This window comes from Ammospiza caudacuta, chromosome 1 (assembly GCF_027887145.1).
Source record: "Ammospiza caudacuta isolate bAmmCau1 chromosome 1, bAmmCau1.pri, whole genome shotgun sequence".
Taxonomy (NCBI): domain Eukaryota; kingdom Metazoa; phylum Chordata; class Aves; order Passeriformes; family Passerellidae; genus Ammospiza; species Ammospiza caudacuta.
The window spans coordinates 92,989,331-93,015,834 of record NC_080593.1 but is presented as its reverse complement, the minus strand read 5'-3'; the positions used below and the strand labels follow the sequence as shown (position 1 = coordinate 93,015,834).

The 26,504-nt window shown below is 37.4% G+C and overlaps 1 protein-coding gene across 1 annotated transcript in view; it reads right to left on the bottom strand.

Annotated features, from left to right (window-relative positions):
* Positions 1 to 26,504, bottom strand: part of GABBR2 (gamma-aminobutyric acid type B receptor subunit 2) — a 454,077-nt gene that overhangs the window by 112,034 nt on the left and 315,539 nt on the right. Inside the window, exon 13 of the mRNA XM_058809544.1 lies at positions 17,025 to 17,147. Within this exon, the coding sequence (XP_058665527.1) occupies positions 17,025 to 17,147 (123 nt within the window). The remainder of the gene's footprint in view (positions 1 to 17,024; positions 17,148 to 26,504) is intronic.

Genomic DNA, 26,504 nt, shown 5'->3' with positions numbered 1-26,504 from the left:
GCAAGCTGTAAGGGAGTGTGATTGCTTACAACTCAGTCTCTGGGCTTGCAGCTCAATCCTTTCCCATTGGGTACACAATATAGCTCTTTTCTTCTGTACCTGCTCCAAAACATGGAAGATAGCTGCTTTTTAATGAAAACAATTAGCTTAAAAAATAATGCCATTCTCTGTTAATGTATCAGTTATGAGAAGCTGCAGACATATTTGGTGGCCAACATCTGCTGCATTCACCAAGGTACTACTGATTTGCTTGAAACACAAGACTGCTACCAAGAAACTGAAAATGTTTTTTTCCTCTAATCCCTTCTCATGCTTCATGCCTGAAGTTGCTGACACAAAGTAGAGTACACTGCTCCCAGTTGAAAGGTGGCTGCTCTTTTCTGAAGGGCTGGTTCACAACAATGATTAAACACTTTCATCACACAGTTGGGAGTACCTTAATTCTGAGTTTAGATGAACGTGCCTCTCTTTTGCCAAAGGTTAAACAAAATTTGGAGACCAGTTTGTTGCAACCACTGAAAGAAACATCTGTCACACTTTAAGCCTTGCATTTTTTGTAATTTGCCTTGTCTAGCTTTTCCTATTAGTTTCTACAATATGCTGTGACAGTTGGAGAGATTCAAAGCTCTAGCAGTAAGTGATAGAGCCTTCTTATGTAAAATGAAAATATTTCAATTAGGTTAAATATATTTACACATGCAGAGATATAAAAGAGGTTTTGAGGTTTCCAGATGTGTATTATTCTGTATTGGGCTACTGAAAAGAAGCTGTGATCTAAAAGAGACTTTATTCAGCCATGCTTTATTTCTCTGCATTTAGTACAGTCTTTTACTTTCCTAGTCAGCAGCATGCCACCTGCTCTTTCATTTCCTCAAAGTAGGTCAGCAGTCAGCCATCAATCTTTCATCTTCATTACAGCTAAATCCTAAAGCCTGAGGCAAATGAACCATTTTAAAGGAGATGCAGTGATAGCTGTGGTATTCTCTCCCTTGTGTTAGCCATTTGCAGCTGAAAAAATATCTCAAAATCCAGATGAAGCTAGCCAACCTTTAACTGGAAAATAGCAGGGATGAAAGCAGTTTTCACAAGGTCTTTGTAAAAATCTGGGGACAAATTCCAAAACACAGAAACATGGGGCCAGCCTTCACATCACATAATGTCTTTCATAACATTATTAAACTCTGAAATTCAAGTTATATCATTACCCCCCGCACCCCCAAAAGAAGACAATTCTAGATCTCCAACTAATCTGGTGCCTTAGAAACACAGTCTCACTCCCCCACACAGTGTCTCTTTACTCGTGATCAATTTTTAGCTATATATTTCTAGATGAAGCCAGACTTTTGTCAATGGTATTCAATGAACAAACAAAAGGCACAAATTGAAATGCAGGAAGTACCATTTAAACATGAGAAAAAAAGTGCTTTTTTGATGATGAGGGTGGTTGAATACTGTAGCATGTTGCCCAGAGAGGTTGTAGAGAGTCCACACTTGAATATATTCAAAATATGATTACACATGGTCTTGAACAATGCACTATAAGTGACTCTGCTTTGAGCAGAAAATATCCAGAGATCTTCTCCAGTCTCAAAGATTCTATAATTCTATATTTAATTTCTTAACCTCAGTTTCTTTTTCAGGAGTCAGTTTGTATGAATTAAATAAAAATTGGGTAAACATTGAAGATCTCTTCCTCTTTATGATGTTTTCCATCTCCTGGATGTCAGGAACTGTGCTGGGACTCTACACAGTATAGGTATAACTCCACCCTGGATTTACACACTGGCATATTATTGCTTATATTTTGTCCCCTATTTCTTTTCTTATAATTCCTTACACTTGGTTTGCCTTTTGACTCCTATTGTGCAATAGGATGATATTTTCTTTTTAATGAGTGGTCTTGTATCAAGATCTAACCATCACCTGGCATTTATTTATATCCAGCTTCACCTATCCTGTCATTTTCCCTTAAACCAGAAATCTTGTTTGGCATTCAATTTATGAAATCATTGTCATAGTGACTTGTAAAATGACTTGTCAAAGTTCATAATTTTAACTCCTTAACTAATTACTTTGGTGATTTCTGATATGGATCTCATTTCATATTAATTAAAATTTTATTACTTTATTTAAAAGAGGCCAAACATTAGAAAAAAGGTTAAAAAATATCTAAGTTGCCCCCACAGTTATCTTTTCCATCTTATTCCAGCCCAATTCCTTTTTAATGCCATGTCTTAAAATATTGTTTGATGGTTTGTCATAACACACATTTCCATCCTGATTGTGTCTCCAGAGTGCTTTAACTGGCTTTTCTTTCTTCTATATTAATGTATGCAAATGAAAAATATGAAAAACTGAAAAATACTTTGGTTTAAAATGCTCACAGCATTATTGTAAGATTAGATCCCAATGAAAGCATTAAAGATATGTGCCTTCAACCTGTATAGCAAAGCTGAAGAGCATCTCCATTTGGAAGCAAGAAATTTTCATTTTGCTTTCATCTGCTGCACAAAGTTACATGCTGGCTCAATGGTATTATTGCAAACAGAAAATTCCACAGTAAATGGAACCTTTTGTCATTATCCCTACAGATCTAGGATGCAGGTGTACTGTTCCACTTTTATTTGCAACTGTCCCACAAAATGTGGAAGAACCAATCACAGCAGTTAGATTAAAAATTCCCTTTCTGCAGGGAAGTAGCGAGCACACAGAAAGAAATAACAAAGGGAATATCCAGCTTTTGTCAACCAGAATCCAAACCATTGGCTGTTTCAATTATGTCCCTGACCAAATACCAGAACTGAAATATCAACAGTCAAGACACTAAATATATACACATATATATTTGTACATATTAACACACATTCATACATATACATCTACATCTATATGCAACATATTGAAAATAAATATTTAGACAAGCATTTTCTTCACAAATATGTCCCTTTTCAAGTATCTCATTCTGAACAGATTAGAAGAATCTGTAAAAATTACAGATAAAAATTACTGGTAAAAATTACACAATAATTCATTTGTTGATGATAAATGCAGACATAATGTTTTTAAAATATAAGCAGGGTATTTCCATAAAATGAGGATTCTAACTTTCTACACTCTAACATTTGATAAATTATCAACTGCTTAGAAAGATTCTCAGCTCTCTAAAACTCTTACTTGAGTCAGAGATGCTTCATGAGAAAGCAAGAAAAGTATCTCAAAATCAATGGAAAGCATTGAATAAAACGGGAATTCGAAAGAAATAAGTACACCAATAACAAAAATCCAAAATGTTATTTGAGATAACCAGAAGTCCTTTATAACACAGTCATAATAAGGAAGTTTTATATTCTAGCAGAAATTACATGAGAAAAATTAGAATGGCTAATACAAGTTCTCAAGAACAAGGCAAGTAGGTAAGTTTTTTTTAAAATGTACCCAAAAATCAAAAAATTGGATCCATGACATTGCTTTTAAGGTGAGAAGTAATGATGACATTAAAATGAAAACTCAGAATTTTCTGTTGAAAAGGTTGTTGACTACCACCACCACAAAAAAAAACCAACCCCAAAAAATCACAAAAAAACCAAAGCAACACACAAAAAATCCAAACAAAAACAAAACAAACAAAACCCAGCAAAAATAAAAATAATCAAACAAAAATCAACAAGAACAGAGAGGGCTGCCAGACAACTACAGCTGTGGGGATTGGGTCTCTCCCTTTATAAGGCACCCTCATGCACTGGGAACTTGCTCCACTTCCACACAACTACTTATTAAGCATTTATTTTTGAGCCTTAACTACAAACCATTAAATCAGGTCTTACTGGGAAGCCTTCCACTGACTGTCCAGAAGTATGTGTATACCAACCTGTGCAGCTCATGGTTGATCCATAACTCTTTTTTTAAAGAAAAACAAATGAATGATTGGATTTGATCAGTCTCAGCATTCCTAACAAAAACAGAAGCGAGTACCTCTCTTGGGAAATTGTCCAGTCTGCATCCATTTATCACTTTTTCTTCTTTTTTCTGACTGATGGTCACCTGCAGTCAGGTCATCACCAGTCTTTAATAGCTGCTCAATAGTGGATAGTGATCTAAAGGTGAGCTGGCCTAAGCCACAGGTTTGCTGTCCTTTGACAGAGTCACTTGTATCAATGACCTGCCCATTGTGGGAGTGAAACTGAGCATGAGGTGAGATTTGTTAAGCATGACAGTTCATGGAGACAGGTAGGAGGAAACATTTTGGGAGCATAGAGAAGCATGGAAGGAAGGAATGCACTGCCCAGAATAGAGCTGCTGAAGGTCTAAGAACAAAGACAGTTTGGAAAGCAGACTTCAAGGTGATTCAGGTCTTTAAAAATCAAGATACCCTGTTTTATAGCTTAAAAAAATACATATGCAACCAAAGTATTGCTAATGCATATTAGCCCCACTACTAATGTGGTTAACAGCTATTATGTGTTTCTTCTCTTTTATCCAGGGAGAGAAGTCTACACAGGAGGATATTTTAAAATAAAAATGCATAGGCATAAACACATTCTGCTGGGTGTTAATGCAGAATACAGCTAATTGAGAAACAATCCTTGCATTTGCGCAGTTGAGCTTGGTGAAAATTTGCAATTTTTATAGAAAAGTTCATGCTAGTGTTTTCCAGAGCCAGAAACAAGATTTTTCTCACTTTGAAATATACAATGCATATGAAATATACATTAAAATTTTAGAACATGCTTATCAGAGAAGTGTGAGAGTCTGGCCAAATTTTCCCTCATCTGCCTCTCGATCATCATTGAGGACCACTGAAGAGAAGACCCCCCCATCTTCTCTGTAGGAGAAAGTTACACACGCCACAGGCCCGAGACCTGAGAGCATTGCTAAGCTCTTGTTTTCACAGGTGTTGTTTCTGTATGCTACGCTGAGCCCAAAGAAGGGGGCACCGTGCCCTTTTTGCAACAATAGCCTTGGAAGCTGTCCCACCTCTCGGCCTGGCTGGACTTCTCCTGATTTCTGGGTGGTCCCCTGCAGAAGACCCTTCTCACTCGTTTGCAACCACCGTGACAGACAAACTGAAATGTAAGAAGCCTCTCCATCAAGGACTGAGACATGAAACCCCTATGTGAAAAGGCCCCTCTGCTCCTTCCAAGGACTGGGACTGAAACCCCAAACCCGGGGGAGGTGTGTAGGGGGAGGGAAGCTGACCAAAGAGAGATGTTTGCCTGCAGGTTGTGACCACCGGACCACAAAAACAATGGCTCTCGTTTACTGCTGAGAACATGGGCTACCTGTTACATCTATTCCTTATTGCATCTGTTTCCCCCTGCTCACAATTTTCAATAGAATTATCCTAATAAAAACCTCTGAGTTAGCTAGAGATTTTGAGATCTCCCCAACATAACAGGCAGATCCTCGACTGGACTGGACCAAAGGACTTCATCTCTATGTTCGGTAGCCATATCACCCTCTTTCTCTCTCTCTCTTTTTTCTCTTTCTCTCTCTTTTTCTCTCCCTTAATCCCTCTATTGCATTTTGCTGTGGTGTGCTTGTTTTGATTATTACTGGAAACCCCCTGTGCCGTGTTGGTTTTTTTGCACCCTGAGATCAATCCACGAACCATCACAAACCCCGTTTGTAAGGATGGATCGTGACAAGAAGAAAAAAAAATCTACCCTCTACAGCAAAACAATTTTACATACCTAAAATGTAATCATATGGATTTGATGGCTTTGATTTACCACCATACGGGAAATTCCAGCAGAGCATGGCCCAAGGCACTGGCAGAAAATGTCCTGTGTTGGTACTAGCACTTTTTTTTTAAAAATAGTTTTCAAAATATGACTGCATTGTTGTGCTAGGGAAGAGCAGAGTCTTCAAGATTTGGGCACAAATACAGTCCACTGCTTAGAGATGCTGCTCTGTCAGAGAGCAAAGTAACAATGAGGGATCCAGGAGAACCAAACACAGAAACACAGAAGCAGAATGACCCGTCCTGCATAGCCATGAAGCGGATGGCTTTGTTCAAGGAAGCTCTTCCTCAGGCCCTCTGCCCACCAGCACAAAGTCTGGGTCAAGTCTGCAGCACTCTGCCATCTGCTATTGCCTATGTGTGTGTGCCCTGGCTGTCCAGCAGCTCTCCCTGTCTGCCTGGGTGTGCTCGCAAACACAAGCACTCCACCTGGCACTTCACCTCGAAGGGAAAGCACATCAGTTCCTATTAAGTTTGAGCAGCACTGAAGTGGTTTTAGTGCAAAGCCAAGGTGCTCCTTTTGAGTGAGAGAGCATTACTTCATAGTCAACCACTGCAAAAAGATCTTGTGGCAGGCCTCTTGTGGCTTGCTTTTCCAAATTGACAATCACTGCCCTTAACCCTTTCCAGTGCAATTTGCTGGCCAGAACTCAGGACATTCTAGACAAATAATACCACCTATAATTACCTATAATACAAGCTTGAGGCTTGCCTTCTCCATAAAGTTGCTTAGGATTGAAAGAATAGTTTTAAAGTAGCACTGGGATATCCAAATTGTTTCTTTTCAATATCAGCCTATTTAAACATTTGCAGGAACAAGAGAATATTCTTCCCCCAAAGAAGTATTAATTAAATTAGATAATCTTCTATCCCAAACAGCTATTTTAATGGAGAATTCTCTATTTTCAGAGATGTCTGGTGGAAAGATTTTATTGGTCTCTACTGCAGCCTTAGCATATTCATGGAATAATTCATTATGGTTCTTTTTATCCATGTCAGCATCTGATTTTAGGCATAAGCATTAAAGTCTGTCTTTCTTATACAGTGGTGGTTTCTTCCAGAAAACAAGAGAGGTGCTACAATGCTAGAAAGGGTTGAACATTGAATACTCAGGATAAAATGCAGCAAGGAAGATTAACCAGTTCCTAGATTGTTTTCTGGAAGATTTTTCTCATGAGGTTTTGGTGACTGATGGAGAGAAGAGTTTTCTTGTCTTTTCTCACTTCTGATATTAACAAATCAAATCACTGAAAAAAAGAGAAAAAAAAAATCCTGTCTGGCTTAATAAAGCCTGTAAATCTTGACACTCAATATGAAGTTTAAGTGAATATGTGTCCAGAGATCTCATAGAGACTTATCTCTGAAAGAAGAAGCTAAGCATATGAGGAAAAGAGCTTCTCTGATCTTGCTAATGTGGTAGTGCTTAACAAATGCTGAAATATCCTATAGCCAGCTATGTTTGTATTTGGTAGGCGATTCCTAACTGCCAAAATATCAGTGTTGTCCTATACCAAAAATGTAGTCTTATGAAGGAGCATAAAATCAGGGTTAAATTTAGCTCTGGCTTCAGTTTTCAGAGAAATAAATCTGAATGATTGTATCCAATGTATTTGAAGTTTAAAGTGAAGAAGCGCCACTGGGTCTATCATACACTGAGCCTCCTCAATGAATCAACAAAACTGTCACAGTGCCTTCTGTGTGAAGCAGCCAGGTATCCCTGACAGATGATGTGTCTGCAGCTTTTAATGATGGTTGGGTGGTGAATCACGCACTGGTTGTCTCACACAGCAACCTCAGCAGGGCTGCTAACGTAAGCGGTAAACGACTGCTCCGGTCCATGTGTATGTCCTCACTTGTTGGGTTGGATATCTGAAATCTGATTTCCTTTCCTCCAACAGACTAATTCACTGAGGACTAGGGATTATGCCTTAAAATCCCAAAGGGGGAACAATGGTCTGTATTCCCAAAAGCAGTTGAAAGGATGGGTCCTGTTGGGTACCTCTGGTATCAGAACCCTCAGAACTGTAGCAGCCACTGCAAAGTTGCAGTAACAGGCCAGAAATGTGACTACATAACAGTAGCACAAGTAACAATAATACATATACAATATATAACAAAACCCCTCCACTATCATGCTTCCACATTCTAAAATAATACTTGCACTCTGTAAGAGATGCAGAACCACATATATGGTTCTGTAAGAACCACAGTTCCATATTAAAATCAGTTTTGCCCAACAGCACAACCATGAAAATACCCAGACAAAAATACTGAGGTTAATTGAGTCTAAAAATGTGAGGAGTGTAGCTGAGTAGGCCATATGATGACAAGTGGAATTTGATTTCAGTTGCTGTAATGGTACTGTAAAAACAGTAGAACTACTTATACATTTTCTCAGAGTCATAATTAGTTCATGGAAATGTTCTGGGAATCACTTTGACAGTGAAGTCCAAAATTTTGTTCAATGGTGTGCAACAGTGAAAAATAATACACTAAATATATGGAAGAGGATGAATAATAGATAAAACACATTACACAGATCTTCTAAAATATGCAATATTAGTCATCCTAACTAAAAAGGATGCTTTAGAGCTTCCATGTCACATGAAAAAGAGCTTAATAAGATTGGGACTATCTACCAAAGAGAAAAGAGGAAAATAAGGTTGTAAACACAGATGCATAATAATGATTGGTGTTGCCAAAGGAAATGTGGAAGACTCAAATCTCTTCTTTTTCCCTAAAAGAAAAATAATGTATGTTCAATGAAACTGAAAAGCAACATTTCCAAAACTGAAAAAGGAAGTTCTTCACACCATGTCTAGTTAGCAATTACTCTGATCCGTGCAAAGTTTGCAAGATTCAAAACCCCCTGACATTTAAGAGAACAACAAAAGTGTTCAATTAGTGAGAGTAGAAGAACTATGAGTTATACACAACTGCTCATTTCAAGTTACTACTCATTATGAATCACAGCTGAAATTTTCAAGCATGGCAGATGAACTTTCAGATGTGCACTACACATTTCTGGCACCCACCTCTGAAAGTATTTGGGCCAGTCATTGTTTTAAACGAGGTGGTGGACAAGAGGAGTTACAAGTCTGGTCAATGACAGGGTTCCTACATTCCTAAGGTAGGAACTTTATAAGTGCTGTGTTTTTGGGAGGAAGAACTAAAATTGGAATTGTTTATTGAAGAGGAATAAGTACCAGCAAGCCTCATTTGTTAAGTAGCTGTTGTTAAGCAGCAGACATTCATCCGGCCATTTTAGAACTAACCCTGCCCTATTTCCTTATTTTTGCCAATTTGATACATGTTTCCATGGGAACAGAAGCAGGACTAGCCACCAGCTGAGTCAATCTCAGCTGCTGGCTCCCAGCTCTCACGTTTTGTTCTGTTTCCTTGGAAACTGATGTCAAATGAAAGAGAGAAGTAAACCAGCTTTTACGCTTTAGTATTTACTCTTTCTTTGGACCTGTGCTAGGTCCTCTGGGCCAGTAGAAGGCCTACAGATGACTTTATGGCCATTTAGTTTCCTTCTCTCTGGAGCATGGGCCAGCAAGTAAAGGTTCTCAGTTTCAGCCACTCCTGGCAAGCCACCTGCTGAGAGCTACAATGGCAGGGTGTGAAAGCAGGCTACAGAATTCAGGAGACATTTGGCTCCCACAGTCTGTAATATTTCAAATTGGAAGGAAAGAAATTAAATTTATTTAAAAAATAGTAGGGGAAACAGATGGGCGTAACGATATACAAAGAACAAATTGACTAACAAGCTCTGACCTGCATTAGGCTGAACACCAGCAGAAACTGCTTCAGCCAATTAAATTTTTCATTTCACATCACACGTTTAACAAAGTTCTCTCTAATCTGGCTGTTAGCTGACTGAACAGCACAATGTAAACAAAACCCCATAAACACATCTGTTTATGCATATATACATATGCAGAAAGAGAAAAGGACATGATCTGATCTTTTTCAAAGAATTTACAAAAATCTGCTTGAGTGCATGAATTTGAACCACATACCTTCACCAATTCCATACCTATATTACTCCCATGTTGTCACGTGAATACCAACACCCCCCATCCCAACTCACCCCACATTCCTTTGTGTATGATTTTGGACCAAAGTAATTTCCAGTTCCTTCAACAGCAGTGTTATTAATGCAAATGGATATTAAAGAAAAATATCTACATCTGTGCAGCCAAATCCAAATTTTCACATAACTTTCATCGAAAAAATGTAGGGACAAAGCAATTTTAAAAGACAAAATCTTTCCTAAGGAAATGTTTTATACTTGATGACCACAGCTCTTAGTTAACTAGTCCATCAGGGTATAGCACCACGCTCACCTTGGACTTTCACACATAATATACGCACTCCTTCCTTAATGTTCTTTACATCCCAGCTCAGTAATTTTCACACAACTCTCACTTACCATTGACCTTGAATTACTATTGTGAGTAACTTTTAGAATTGTACATCTATATATAGTGAAATTCATGTACAGCCCAAGTAGGAGCTCAGTACTATTAATTTCTTCAGGTTCTTAGAGCAGTCCCACAGAAAAGACAATCAGATACCCAGGAACAATATTTATTCCTCCACTCCTGTTGTACTTACATCCATCTATTGAGGACATAGTCAACATACCTGGGTGCTCTGAGAGATGTGTCAAGCCAGCTAACGTGATTTTGTTCTGGGTTAGTTATTTAAATGAAAACTTTAGGCAGTTATAATTGTTTTAAGCCAGGCTTTTCTGTCTTATTCAGAAAGATGTAAGATGTACTCAATTTATTTAACCTATTTATGGGTTTCCTCTAGCTGAACTTAAATCTAAAATTCCACCTTCCTCTATATCAGAAAGAGTTTACATCACAAACAAGACAACATTTCTTTTTTTACTGCAGCAGCTGCCATAAGGAAAGAACATTTCACTTTATGTTGTTTTGCAATGCCTGTCCCAAATTCTTCACAGTCAGCCTTCACATATATTTTCTGAAATAACTTGATATAACCTCTTTCACTGAACAATGCAGGTACCAGCACAAAGATGGGAACTTGTCCTGAAGGACTCTACTGGCTACATGCCTCCTTACTAGAGAATGAACTTTTATTTATTTCTTAGTTCTGTTTCCTTATTCTAAAGAACTTCATACCGATTTGAGGGCCTCTCTCTTATTCTGTGTCTATTTCCTTTCTGTGAGAGCCTTTGATGAAAGAAATTGATGAGTCCTTTTTGAGACCTAGCTGGCTGTGTCAGCTTCTATTCATGTCTGCTGGCTTCTTCAAAGGACTTCACTAAGTTTTTATGACTTGTTCCTTCACAAGTGTGATGTCGACTACTCCTCAATGCAGCATATCAATTTCTAATCCTACTCCTGATTATCATTTTTATAAGTTGGCCCACTACATTAACTTACAAATTTAAGGAGTCTACTCTGTCTTGAAAACATGGCAAGATATTCGCAACATTTTGCTCAGATTTCAAAGCAGTTCTGAGCTAATGATTACATACTGTTGTCTGTAGTTTGATAATTATTCTTTCAAATTGCTATAGAAAACTTGGGAGAATAGAATCTTTTTCCATTGATTAATTTCTGATCAGTTTCCCTATTCCTACCAGCAACTCTAGTCACTCCTCAGTGAGTTTATCAAAAGGATTCTAGCACAGCAACCTCCACAAATCCTTCCGCTAAGAACTTTGCTGAAAAAAGCAGCAAAGCAATCATTTAATCATTCCACAAAGCCTTATTTTCTACAAGTAATGATCTTCTACTCTGTTTAAATATTATTCCCAAGATTCTGTGGCAAACTCGCTGCTACCGGTATTTACAGAAAGATTTATTATTCTTTTTTCATTCATTGTAAGCCGCTTTTTTAGACTGCTTTATTTTTTTCTACATTTAACTTACAGACATTATGATTTGGTGTATTTTCCCCATTGGGATATAATTTTATTTTTTTGAAGGGTGTCTTCCTGCTGTTTTGTCATGCTGAGTCTTTCCTTTTTCAGGTGTTGATGTGTGGCATGAATTTACTCCATGTCTCACATATAAAGTTCTTAATACTCTCTAAACCACCTGATTTAACTCTCTACAGTTTACTCTTTAGCCACTCTTTAAAACACTTAATTTAATCTGCTTCTGCTTTCTGAAGGTGAGTACCACTCTATAGACCTTTTTTGTTTGTTGCTTCTTCAAAGCTATCAAAACTAAGAAGAATCTATTTGTAGCTATGGAAAACTCAGATATCAAGATTTTGGATTGGATTCTGTGTGCTATTCAGAATGAAATCAAGAGTTAAGTCTCTGTCTGTGTGTTCTGTAATCTGTTGAATTAAAAATGAGTTAGTTTGAGCAGCACTTTTTTTTTGGTTCTGCAATGTTTTTGAGTCCCTCAACAGTATCAGTCAAAGCTGAACTTCTGGCTTGTTGTGTAGTAATATGTGTCTGACGGCATTGTAAAGCACTTATAATACATAGGAATTCTGGCTCACTCACCGAAATTATTAATTTGGCAACATGAATTGACTTTTCTTTAACATACTGCACTACTCTGATGCTGGCATGGCCTACTAATCTTTCCTGCATATTGGTATTTTTGTTATTACAACATCCTCATATAAGGTTTCCTCATATTGCTTTCTGCATTTTATATTTATATCAATGCTGGAAGCCCAAACAGGACATTGATCTCTTTGATCTCTTTTTCTCTTCTGTATTTTCTAAAACGGCATCTTGTTCAGATTTTTTTCTCTATTTCATATTTATTACCATCCCAGGACAGATTAGGGTTAAACCTTAAATACGGGTATTCCAGATACCAGAATGAAGTTTATTTTTAAATATTGATAATGCTATCATAAGAATGCATAAGAGGAAACATCACAGAAATAACTGCTTAATTGGTACTAAGACATCAAGGAATACAAAGGCTGCTGCCTTGGATAAACGTTTTAACATTTTACATGAAATATTGGCATCCAGTATGCAAGATACTACTTTCATTGAATCTAACACTAATGTAAGATATTTTTATCTTGGGAATTATAAAAGGCAGTCCATTTCCCCTATAAGTTATTATTTATTAAACATTAGCACTGTCTACCTTCTAAAGCCACAGAGATTCAGTCTGTTTCATAGACATTTGTGTTGGGAGAAGATAAGCCAGTCAGAGGCTTTCAAGCTGAACTCGAGAGTAAAAGAGTTACTACACCATAGAATCACAGAATATTCGGAGTTGGAAGGGACCCACAAGGATCACTGAGTCCAGCTCTTAAGTGAATGGACCACAGAGGGACTGAACACATGGCCTTGGCATTATCAGTGCCACGCTCTGACTAGCTGAGCTAATTGTGAGCAGGAGGTGAGTGTGAGTGCATGTGTACACACAGACCCTTTCAACTGCACTAAGTACATGATTGAATTATGATATGGCTGTTGCACAGACTGCACTTTCTAAAGGATTTTGCTATTTCAGACTGTGGTTTCATTCCAACACAGCTGAGCAACTGAAATTAGAGGGAGCTGGTTTCCTAAGTGTTCTTTTCTTGTGGCTGGATTCTCTTCAGCTAAGAGTGAAGCTCCCCTGTAGCAAGTCAATTAAAATATCTGTTTTAGACTAAGGGATAAACTCATTCTGTGACCCTTCTCTTACAGGAGACACTACCAGAACCTCTCCTCCACACAGCTGGCTGTTTCCAGCAAGTCTGAGGTGGTCCTATGTCCTTAAGAGCTGTATCTGCTCAAATTTGTCAGATTTAACTGAAACAGGCAAAGTTTAGGTAGTAGGGGAAAAAAAAAAAAAATCACACAGAGCACCCTAGCACATAAACATTGCCTTCTTAAGAAAGCAGGTCAAAAAGAAAACAATGGTAGAGCCTTGCAAAGCTCTTTTAGAGCAGCATCCAGAGAAGCACCCTAGTTCCTCATGGGCAGCCCAGCCGGTGAGAGAGCGAAGGAAGGATGCACTCCAGTTCACATGACTGGGAGAAAGTCTGGCAGGGACCTGGCTCAGATCAGAGCATAATCATTTTGATTATGACAAAAAAGGTGAATCATGATGAAAAAAGCAAATTCCTAGTTCAGCCTAGGAAGAAATTAGTGAGGAAAAATGTGATTGGTCTCTCCACTGGTCTGAAAAATTAGCAAAAGGAGAAATGTTACAGGCAGGGAAACTAGGAAAACAGATAAATAGAGGTAACATCATGGATTAATTCCTTTTTTTTTTTTTTTTACACTGCTGCTTGAAGATTAGAAGCCCTTTGTGTCATCAAAAGCTTTTGCATTATGAGAAAACCAAGCCTACAGCACTCTTAGGAAAAGTACATAGGAACACCGCTATGGTTCTTACAGACCACTGTACAGTTAGAGAAGTTTTAACATTGTCCCTGCCTTGGCCTTTAACCTCTTTTCTTTTACCAACAACTTTATTGTCCATGTACTATAAACTACTTCCCCTGCTGATGACTGGAGGATCTGGATGCTTTATGGTTCAGTCATTAAAACTTTTAATGTAGTGTCTTATGGTAGCCACAGATGTGCTTTCCTAAAGAAACCATACCTGTAGGGTCAGGATGCCATAAATTGGTCTCAAAACTGACAGATCCAACATTCCATAGGATTTCTGCCTTCTGTAACAGCCAGAAAGTTTCTAAAAATGCCTTCGCTTCCCTTTGTGTTTTTAGATTTACACTGCGTATCCTCAGCTTATAAGGCATGGGTTGCTTGGACTTTGCAAACAACTCCAGAAAAGGAACCTGGATTTAAAAGTTCTGGGTTTAAGAACTCTTTTAAAAAGTTCTTGATAATTTACTTCTGTTGCTTCATTAAAATAAACTATTTTGTGAATAATAGCAAACAGCAGAGGACATTACCAATCTTTAGGCTTCTTGTCTTGGTTCCCTTCATTCATGTGCTTATGAAGACACAACTACCAGAAGATCATCTGATAGAAGACAAATGCAGAACTATCACACAGGAAGCTGATGAGTATTCATAAACAGAGCTGAAATGGTTCATTAGCTAGAATGACTGATTGCATTCATAACTTTGGAGCCTTCATTTAGTTTAATCTTTATCACTTGGATTATCATTAACTGACAGAAATAATCCCTTTAAAATTGCTTCACAGAATCAAGTGGGACAAGAAATATCTACTACAAAATAATCCTGAAATAAAAGAGAAACTTGCCACCAGTAGCGTTTACTACGTGGCAAGTATTTTTCAAACACAGAAAAGATAATACGTGCTCCATCAAACTCAACTAAAGAATTCACCATTACACTTTAGCAACCTGAAAATTAAAAACATAACAACCACAAGAAGAATAATTATAGCAGAGAAGACGATTGTCATTTACTTTTACACAAGATTTTTTGAGACCCGAAGAGGTGTACTTCAGGAAAGTAAATTGCAGTTCACCTCACTGCTTTTATAGTAACATATTTTATGCACATACAATAGTTTAATGACCACATTTGCTCGCACGATACTTTCATTTCCTTCCCACCCCAAATCCATTAGCTTCAAAAATATTCTGCGCAACTTACAGTAATAGCTAAGAGCTCTAACAGTAAGTTCAAGTCAATTCTATGCTGAGGGATCAAAATAGCAAACATTGTCATGTGTGCATTCAGTGAGTGTCACTTTGCATAGGCTTATATAATTCCAGGAGAATTTCAGCTCTTATGCAAAGTTCAGGCAACTGGTGTGCAGCCCCGTGGTCTGGAAAGCCCCAAATGTGGAAAAAACACACAAGGTTTTTAGCATTATATATTTGATGATCAAAGAACATACACTGAAAAGCTCAGAGGGAAATTGCAACCATTTAAAATTACAGTAAACATTGTTTTCAAATATATGTTACTTATAGTTTAACTTCACAGTTACTGCTGCTGTCTATGGACATTATACTCAAGTGAATCTAATTACACTAGATATCAGGTTCTGTAGTTTAAACTAAAGTAAAAAGTAAAATTCCTTCTATCTGAGATTATTTTAATTGGATTTTATGACTGTTTGTCATAATGTGTTTGGGTTCAGATAAGCAGAGAAAATGTTAATAATACTGACAACTGAAATATCACTAACAATACAATTGGAGCAAAATGAAATAAACAAGGTTCTCAACAAGCTGCTATGGCTTCAAGCTATACACACATAGACCAGAAGTGTCTGCAGCAGACAAATTTCGGCTACATTTTCTATTTTTTATTGACATCTGTATTAGCTGGGAAGTCTTTCAAACTCTAGGGAATGACTGAGACAAATCTTTTCAGATTCTTAAATGATTTTTTCAAAGAAATCTCCTTGCAGTTTAAGAGGCATTGTTCTAGAGTATCTTCTACAAATTATACTAACAAAGTGAAATCTTCTCCTAATAAAATTCCAGAGCTACACTGCAAAGTAAGAACAAAGTAAAAGCAGTGGAGTGAAATGGTATATATTTTCTTGCAAATGTGAACATCAGAAGAGAAAACAATTGTTCTTTTTCTTACTGATTGCCAAGTGTAGGAGAAGAGACTAACACTTCTAGATTGTCCTTATATAATCTAGCTTTCAGATATCACCAGTTTCCATGTTGGAGGCAATAAACTCTCAAACAATGCACATCTACATACAGACAGATGGCTTTTTCCTAGGCATAAATTGTTGCTGCCATGTTTCTTGCTGTCAGTTTGTCCAGAAAGCTCTACTTCAGCTCCCCTTCTAGAAACCAACCAGAGTTTTGGAACATGTGTACAGCTGGCATTAAGCTATTACCTCCTGCCTATCAAAACTGCTCGCGTGACCTTTCTGGGAATACCTTTAAGAGAGAAACAATCAGTATGGGTGCATGCACATAAAATTACTGCAAATAAATACAGCAGTAGGTAACATAATTCCTGAGCATCTCCACAAAGAATGCAGTCTAAGCAGTGACCTCTTCTGCACTTGTCTTGAATGAGCTCTTACTGAAATTCACTAATGGGTTCTGATAATCTATTATTTATTGCAACAGACTCTAATAGAGAGTCTTAGCAGAGGACTCTCCTGTGTTTACAACTCTTGCAAATAAAATGTTTCACAAGTGACAGAAATGTGGCACTTGCAACTACATACACAATTTCTTTTGGCTGCAGTTGTTTCTTTTCTATTTGGTTTTGAACACCAGAACCCTTCCTCCCCCAAAATACACAGCTTGACTTGCTTTCATTTTACCTAATGCATCTTTAGCTTAATCTTATGGAAAGCTGTAGACACTGATATGCAACCATTAGTATTACTTGGGCTTGAGGACATACCTCCATGTTATACTTTTCCACTGTCCTCCTCAAAGGATCCACAACCTGCCAGCAAATCAGGATGCAAAGATCAATCAGTAGCATCCCTCCAACTATCCCCAGTAGCTTCTGGTCTTTAATGATCTGGAGAGACAGAAAAAAAAAAAAAGAAGAAAAAAGAAGTAGGGAGATTCCCATGAGCCACAGATAGACCCTATACAGCTTTTTTCCTATATAGGGAGAAAGACACAGGTTGCTAATAGTAAAGGTTTTTAACAATGAACAAAGAAAAGAAATATAGAAAGATGAAAGCAAGACAAATTATTTTAGTTCATTTCACGGTTATTAGTAGTATCTGAAGTGTTTTCTCATTTCTAAAAAGACTTTGGGTAGACTCTTGAAAATTTATATTGAAATCCAGGTTTAATATTAACTCCTGGAAAATGAGAAAAATATATTCTAGGGAGCCACTGCTGTGTTTATGCATGCAAATGTGGAAAAATTTTCATCAGCCTCTCAGAGTAGAAGGCATTGAGGTAGTTTTCACTAAGATTTAGTGCTCACCCTTTCATAACCTTCTTGGATGTGGAAAATGCAGAAGTTACGAAAAGTTTATTTTGGAGGTTTTTGTGTCCATGTGTTTAATATTTGCCTCTGTTACCCAGGGAGCAAGAAGGAATGATATATTTTTTCTGTGTTACAAAGGTCAGAGGCTTTAATGCACATCTAGTGTAAAACATGCTTTTAATTTTGCTTGGGGTTCAGGTTCCAAACAGAAAAACAAGAGTTGCTGATAAAAATAAAAATACAAACCATGTATTAGAGTCTTTTATAACTGCACGCAATCCCTATGTAATTTCTACTGTTGTACACATAGCAGCACAGAAAAAATATACTGCAATTGCATTATTTCAGTTGCAAAGTTGTAATCACGTTGAAATATCAGGCCTAAATTAATTTTATTTCCGTGTTCTTGAGTCCATGGTCATGGTTTCTTAATTAATATCTACCTTTATTTTTAAGAACACTCATCCAATAGTCAAAAGTTATTGCCAAATTGCTTTAACATGGACAAATACACATCTTTTTTTTCCAAGTTTACATTCTGGGAAACAGTTGACTTAATCCAAATGAAATATTCAAAAATATGAAGCCTGAGAAGCTTAAGAAAGTTGTGATTATTTCAGCTCAATTTGATGAAATTATTAGGATTTCAAAAATGCATTAAAAAGCCAGAAGTGTCAGCTAATCTTAATAGAGGCAAGGTTAGTATTCCTGCATAGAATAAATTGTATTTGCATGACATTCTTATCAAGCTGAAGAAAATGATGAAAATGACCAAAATTTTAAATAATGTATAAAGAACTTTAGAAAGTCTGGTTTTCATACTGCTTGGTGTGATATCTTTTCTGTTTTGAAAGATGTTTCAGCAACATTGTGCACCACTTTTTGTTAATCTGCTGGTTTATTTTATAGATAATTTGGAATAAACTAAGAGTAATCTAAAGGCTAGAAATCAGAATGAGCTAAAGGACTCAATACAATATTTTCATTTCCTGATACCAGTTATGGAAATCCAAAATGTGCAAAACCACAGCCATAAAGCACTGGAAAGTGATGCTTTCCCCATGTTTATGGCAGCAAGGAAGGAGTACACCCATCTCAGAATTCTGAGACAGCACAGGCATGTCTGGAGAGGGCAGGTGAAAGGGGAGGGTGCAGCTTTCATGGTGCTGTGTCTTGCTGCTGGATGATTTGGCAAGGAGAAAAGGAGAACTTTGCAAGGCAAAGGTGCCTTAGTGTGCTGTGCAAGGGAGGAAGGCTGTTGAAATGTGTTTGTTCATAAAGCTAAAATGAAAGCAGGTATTAAGCAAAGGTTCTCAGACACAGCTTGGTCCCTTGTCTTCTTTTGGGAAAACAGAACTATGTCTGACCTTTTAGCTGTTTATCAAGTGGCAATCAGAGCTGAAAAGGAACAGGTTTGCCTTTTTTAATCTCTTTTGTAATGCCTTCAAACAGACCTTGACCAAAACATACCTAGTACTGCTCCTAGTATGAGTGGAGACATGGAAGAGAAAACAATGGGGAGTCAAGTCCATAGAGAATTTGGATTTAGATGAAATATTGACAGTTTAACTCAAATTTCTTTTCCTCCCTCTTAAATGGCTAGGGAATTTATTGTATTGGTATGTTTTAGTTGGTCTTCCTTTTTAACTGATGTAGTTTATTTTACTGAAGTTGGCTGTTGAACCATTACATGTTTAGCCTTTCTTAATAGCCAGTGGGCAGTGACAAAAGCCTTTAAAAGACAATTCATCCCACCTATCCTGGGAAACATTTAGGGTCAGAAAAATTAGTGTTCTGAAACGTGTCCCTCTCTTCCTCACTCTCTGCCCCCCAAGAGGGGGTGAAGACAATTAAGTTCAGCTAAAAATATACATTTGACAAACTAAAAGCTATGTGAAAGCATCTTGACAGAAATGTCTCCCTCTGTTCTTCTAAGCCAAAAAGGTTCCTTGGAAAAAAAAAACCCTCAAAATATCTTATCTTTCAAGTGGAAATAGCGCTCATTTTACCTAGGATAGGTAAGCAGCCCAATGTCTTCCATATTGTATGAACTATCTTCATAATGAAAGTAAGGTTGCATTGGATTCAGATTTGTCAACCTCTGGTAATATTAGTCAATCTGGTACAGCAATGCCAGAAGTAAAAGAGGAAAAGGATATTATTAAAAGTGGTAATACTGATAATCCACTCACAGAATCAAAATAAATAACTTCCTATTCATGATCACATTGCTAATGTCATCACATCACTTCTCCTTGCTCCTGTACATCTTTCATTTGTACCTTGCACTACTGCAGATCAGTATTTTAGTTTGGTAACCTTTTTTTGGACAAGTAGTTATTAGAAAAAGATAGGAGTAGAGATACAGCAAACAGTTGAGCTCTTCCTTGGATACTTCTCGGAGTAATTTTTCCTGCATTACTCTGCCCTTTTCCTGGACAAAAGGGGAGTTGTATAACAGCAGCTGTCACTGGCAGCAGGTATTATTCATCCCTTACTCCTGCCAGGCAGCCAGGAGGAAGGCAAGCGCAAGAAAGCCCATAAGATAACCTAAGTGACCTAGACCAGCGTGATGAGCTCTGCAAAACACAGCAGTGCTGGTGCTGCTGCAGGGGGACAGGGCTGAATGCAGGGCACCTGGAACTGCCTCCCACACCCATCACAGCGCTGCCCTGTCCTTGGCAAAACCACTGCTGGAATACAGCTCTGAAGCAGAACTCTCCACCAGAATGTTAGCTTTCAGAACAAAACACCGAGGTCCAATTATTTTTCATTTCTGCCAGTTATTAGCAGCTCGTCCTAAAAGAGATTTTCCCTGAGAAATGCCACTGGTATATCACTAACAGCACTTCTGAAAGGCTTGCTGCTCTCCCCTTCCACATGCAGGAAGCCCAGCTTTCCCAGCCCTCATTCCCACCCACTAGAACTCCTTAAATTCAGTACATTCACTCCTCGGGAATCACCAGATGCACTGAAGGAGTCTTGACTCAGATCTTGCAAATCCAACAAATTCTCTGTCTGACAAAAGAAAGTAATGAGCTAGTGAGGCTCCTCACAATCAAAAATGTCATTTTCCTTTCAGAGGAAAGTTCTCATTTTTTTTCTCTTTTCATTTTCCTTCTAGCAAACAGTAAATCAGCCTTTGGAGAAATACATGGTAGCTAATAAAATCCATTTATGCAAGTGCTCCTGAATCCTTGCTGAAGCCAAGCTCTCACACAGCAGCATCTGTGAGTCATATTTTCTACCATCTGTGATTGGATAGGTGAATCTGTCTCATTCTGGCAGATCTGCACACTGTTATAAATGCCACTGCCACCAGTCTGGACTATATATCTGGATATGAAGCGATCTATCCTCAAAATAAATTCACTCAGAACAAAAGCTCGTGGGCCATTTTCTTCTCAGCAACATCACTGTATGGGCAAATCAAAATTATTCTGAAAACTCACGACCATGAAGACAGATCATAGTCCTTACTCTCCACAGACTTGCCATCTGATCACAGGAGATATAAAATCTGCCTAAAACTCTGGGATAAAGTTTCTGTTTGTGGAAACTCCTGAGGATTTTCTAGAAGTATCACAGGCTGTACCACCTGCCACAGTAACTTCAACTGTTCATTTGGTTATTATTGCATAAACCTTTTGTTGGGCTTTTTTCATTTGCTTTCTAAAGCATATCCATTGTGTCCTGGATGACCCTATCATCCACCAGTTTGTGGGATCACCCGGAAATTTGGCAATCAACAGTAATGGAACATTAGGTTTGTTTTTTATAGTTATGGCTAGGGAAAACTTTCTGTTATTTCTTATCTTACTGGAAACCAATTCTGAAAATGTTTATGACACAGACCTGAAAGCTGTACTCCATTCTAAACCATGAAGAAAAAGGCTTACATATGAAGACTTACATCTCCAGGATGCAACATTAGTTTTGCACTCTCTGATTTCCACAAACAGCTTTCCAGCATGACTGAAGAGTTAATTTATTCCTGTCTTTTCTTCAAAGTTAGTTTCCTTATTACCAGATCACATCCATTTGTCAGAATAAAATATCTTCAAATTTAAAGCTATATTAGCTAAATTTTGCAGTTAGTTTGTTTGTTGGGTTTTTAATTGAATTCATAGAAACATAGGAAGGCTGGAAGTGCTTTTGCATTTATTAATAGGTTTTGATATAAATATATATTTTTTTTCTTTTCCATTTAAAATGTAGGATCTTTTTTCTTAAGGAGGAAATTCTGGTTTCTCTTGTGTAGATCAACCCTGTCTAGTCTAGCTGACAGAGTAGTCCTTGCCTTCTGGCACTAGCTGGATAAACACTTAATGCTATTAATTAACTTTTTTTTTTTCAGTTGTCTCTTCCCCAGACTCCTGGGATGGAATCTGTAGTGAGAAACTCTCTTTAAAGGACCCCTCTGTGAAGCTTCCTAGACCTTATTCAATTAAATGAATATCGCTGACATCAATTACAAAAGTTCTCAGAAATCTGAAACCAAATAATCTTCTCCCTGATAGATACAGAAATCCTGCTGATCAGAGTCCCCGCTCTGAACTGGAGGGGAAAGAAAATAAAATAGAGTTTGTAGAGAAAAAAATTGTAAAGTCTGTGAGCTTGCAAAAGGGACCATAAAACCACTCATGAACTTGCCTTCAGGATACTCTCTCCACTGCAAAAACAAACCTTTCATTTCTCTCAGCGCAGTTCAGGGACACCTTGGGCTTGCTCCCCTACATTAAGTGGGTTGGTACAAGTGGGATGGTGCCAGGAGGCTGGGGATGCAAAGTCAGTGGTGGGTGGGTGAACTTTACCCCACGTGGGCTGAGGGAGATTCTATCTTAGAGTTATTAAAGCCATTAATATTGTAGTGAACTATACTGTAATACATTCTTAATTTCTATAGTGTAATGGAATGAGAAAAAAGGACTATTGAAAACACATTATGCATTGTTCCCACTAACTCCACAATGCTTTTTTCAACAGCTATTATGAGTACTTCCTATAATAGATTGTATGATTAGTATTGGCAATGCCTCAAGCTGCAATTACATTCGTTTTAATGAGTGAATGCTAACTTTTTAAAAAACGTGTTGCAGTATTAAGGATTTTGACCAGTAAGTCAATAGGAGTAAAAAGCTAAGTTTTATTCTCTTAGAGGTATTTTGACTGATTTGATAGAAGACTTGAATATCTACTTATAAATTAAAAAAAAAAAAACAAAAAAACAAAACCGAAAACTCAATATTTCTCTTTCCAGAATGGATCTGCTGCAACAGCTGTAGTCTAAGAACTTGGTGACTACCTTTCAGGACAATGGAGCATGTGGTACTCCTGACAATAATGGACATTGGATATGATCAAAAAGCTTGGCTTTGAGAATTAAATAGCTACAGTCACTAGCCTGCTAAAGCACATATTGGTAAAATGTCTCTTCTTTGGTGACTCCTGTTTAGGATAATTGCATCATTGGGCAGAGTCACTCTCCCATTAATGCTATTGCAAATGTGGATGTCTTGACTCTATGCCCCGCTGCCAGGAGAAGAAATCAATTGGAAGATACCTTTGCTCTTTTCCAACTCATATAAAAAAAAAAAAAGTAGGAAAACCCAGTGGAGATGCTCCCTAGGGGAAGCAGAAAATAGAAACTTTTCAGAAGTTAGAGACGGAGAGAGATTAAGTGATGGGTTAAAAAAAGTGATAAAAATCCTCGTTTTTGAAAGCCTGACCCTCAGTTATGACTACAATGCACTAGAGAGTTGGAGAGGTGATTCTTTCACTAACATTGGTAATCCAACCATAACAAGCACACAATTTGTTTTTCAATATAAATCTATATTGGAATGACTATTTTTCACAAAACTATTTTGAAAGGACAAAAATAAGAAACATGTTAGTCTGAAAATGGTGCTAAGAAATCCAACTTGACAGCATTAGAATTAACCATTCTTGCTGGTGTTCTGGAGAACTCTTAGAAAAAACCCGCAACATTGTGTTAACTTCTGCTCACAACCATAAGTAAAGCAAGATGTGCTGCCTTGAGAAACCTGCATATCCCACCAACACAGCAGGTCAAATTCACCTTTGAGAGAAATGCACTCGTTGAGCTCAAGAACACATGGAATAAATGTAAAGGACTTTCTATGAGAGGTGTGAATTCCCATTTTTGGAGTTGAAAGGAACCCAAACCTTCAGGAAAAAAAAAAGTGCATGAAAGATTTGAATGTTCAGGAAGAAATATTCTGATTTTGTTTGACATTACAATAAAGTACCTAGACTTTAATATTTTCCTTAATGAAAAATTCTTTGGAAAAGCATACTTCATCATTACCAAATAGTTGGGAACATCAATGCACTTGATTACATTTACAATCCAATTTCAAGCTATTCAGGAATAAATTGCCTCATACTGTATAGCAACATGTTCTTTATTTCTCTGTCATCCAATAGTCTCATAATACATAGAAATTATGGTTGTAGCACCATTTATGAGCACTTACATTTCACATAGAGTTTTCGTTGGTTTTGTCACTACTGAGGTTTACCCTTATCAAGCTGTACCATGCAGAAATTTCCATACATAAATTACTTCAAAAGCAGATTTTTCTTCTAGATGTACAGTTCATTAGCTCAGCTTCTTTCTGTGATATGAGCTTGAGATTTAGCTTCACATTCCATATTTATATGAATGTAAATTTTAGAAATATGATTCCTGTTGTTCCTTGATTGGCATTTTGGCTGATCAGCTCCTATGAAAACCACAATGCTTATTTTACATCTAAGTTTGGATTCGAAGATTACACTGACTATTTTTAAAGCTTTGGACTTAAAATTTATAGTTGTAGCTATTTGGGGAAAAAAAATCAAAATAATTTAGTTTCCACTTATATCACTTTAGGAAATACTGTATCTGTTTATTAATAAACCATAAGCCATACTGAATAATTTACACTGCCCTGTAAATATCAGAGATTACTTGGTCCAGTGGTAAATATTCATAATAAAAAAAAATCCTAAACATAAGCAAATTTCAAACTGTCTTCTTTCTTACTCTCAAAGACTGAACAATAACACTGAACATTTCTTTAGGTATCCATATGCTGGTTCATTTTCAGCAGATGGTCCCTAATAGATTGTTGTACTGTTGGTATGGTTACCCAAAGCAAATTTTTGGATCTTGACACATCTCCTCTCCAGACTTATGATCTCTCATATATATATTTAGTAGAATACAAGTGTATCCTAGGGGAAATCCATCATATAACTTCTTGTTATGCACACAAAAAGCTCTAGCACGATTTAAAAAAAAAAATCCTGGAAAAAATATAAACATTTACAGTCTGAAAACTGACCTGGAAAAATATTTTATAACAGAATTTTCAGAAAGAACGGATTAGATAACACAAACTACATTTATGCTAATTCAGAACTACATCTACATAGGATTTAAGTGAATAAATGAGATGTGGCCTATGAGGTTCTGACCTAAACCCTATGTCAACATAATCTGGAGAATTTTGCTTCATCTATTTTTAAAAGATTAAGATAATGGGCGACTTTTTTTAAACCTCTTCAGAACTTCAGTGAGGAAAAACATAGATTGTAATAAATTCTGAATTCTGTAAGTGGCTTGAAAAACTTATGGGAAAGTTTACAGCCAGAGATGACATTCATTCTGTAAACTTCCTCACAGGGGTTTCCAAGTGAGGGATTGGGATAGCACTCAACAGACACAAGCTGAGAAGAAAAGGCAGCAGCACATAAACCCATAACTGTGTAGCCTCCAGCTGCTTTCTCCCCTCTATTTCCCCCTTCCCCAGGGATGCTGTGCAACCACAGGAGCTGGCAGCATCCCTGCAGCTGGCACCGTGCAGGGTAGGAGCACACAGCCACTGCTGCCCACCCCGACCTGGGAGATGAGGACCCTGATCCCCAGAAAGAGCCTGGATCATTTCTTACCACTCCCACTTTTCTATACACCTATTTTTGAACCATTAAATTTACAAGATATTCAGGTGGGGTGGCCAGATTTGTTAAGAAAAACGGAGTGTGAAGGCAACAAGCTAAAATGTCTGAGAATTCCTGCACTGCTTCATTCAGGTAATAGATTTGCTTCTCAGAAACAAAGAAACGGAAGAATAATTTCTGAAAAAAATATGTTCAGAGAAATTTTGGAAAGTCATTATTTTTCTTCATTTGGCACTTAACTGTCTTATATATCAGACCACCTTTCTCAAAACTCCTACTGCCTTTTTCATTATGCATATTTTCTGGTTTAAAGAAAAGAATGAAAAGATGGTAACATAAAACTCTCTCTTTTACTGCACAGTCCTATTGCATGCCCAGAGCAGACTCACTACGTTTGCTCCATGACAGTGGCATTCTGTAGGAAGCCAAGGCTTCACTGGTGTCCTAATAATCCACATAGAGGAAGGAATGTACATTGTAGAGATCTTAGCAAGCTGTAGTTTTTCAATTATTGACTTTTCAGCCACAACATTAAACTTTTAGTGTTTTCATGAGCCCATTCTTCATAAAGAAAATGGAAAGAGGATTCAATTATAGAGAGAGCTGCATGCATCAGCAAGAGGGGCCTTTACATCTTTGCACACCTCATCAGCTTGAGCTAAAGGAGTCACTAGAAGCTATCAGGATCTGTACAACTGCATAACAGGAAGACAAGGCACATATTTTGCCAGTAGGTTTTACAGATACACATTAATAGAAAGAACAGTAAAATTAAAAAATCCCGTGTTCAGATTTTATGCTCTGCCCACACTTCTTGTGAAATCATTTTGGTCAGTCCTAATTTCAAGTTTTTTCTTGTCTCTTTCTCCATTCTCATTCCTGCTTTGCTTTCCTAGACTACATCCCTACTTTTCAGGTGTCCCATTCTGCCTCTAAATTTCAATCTTAATCTAATTTTAAACCAGA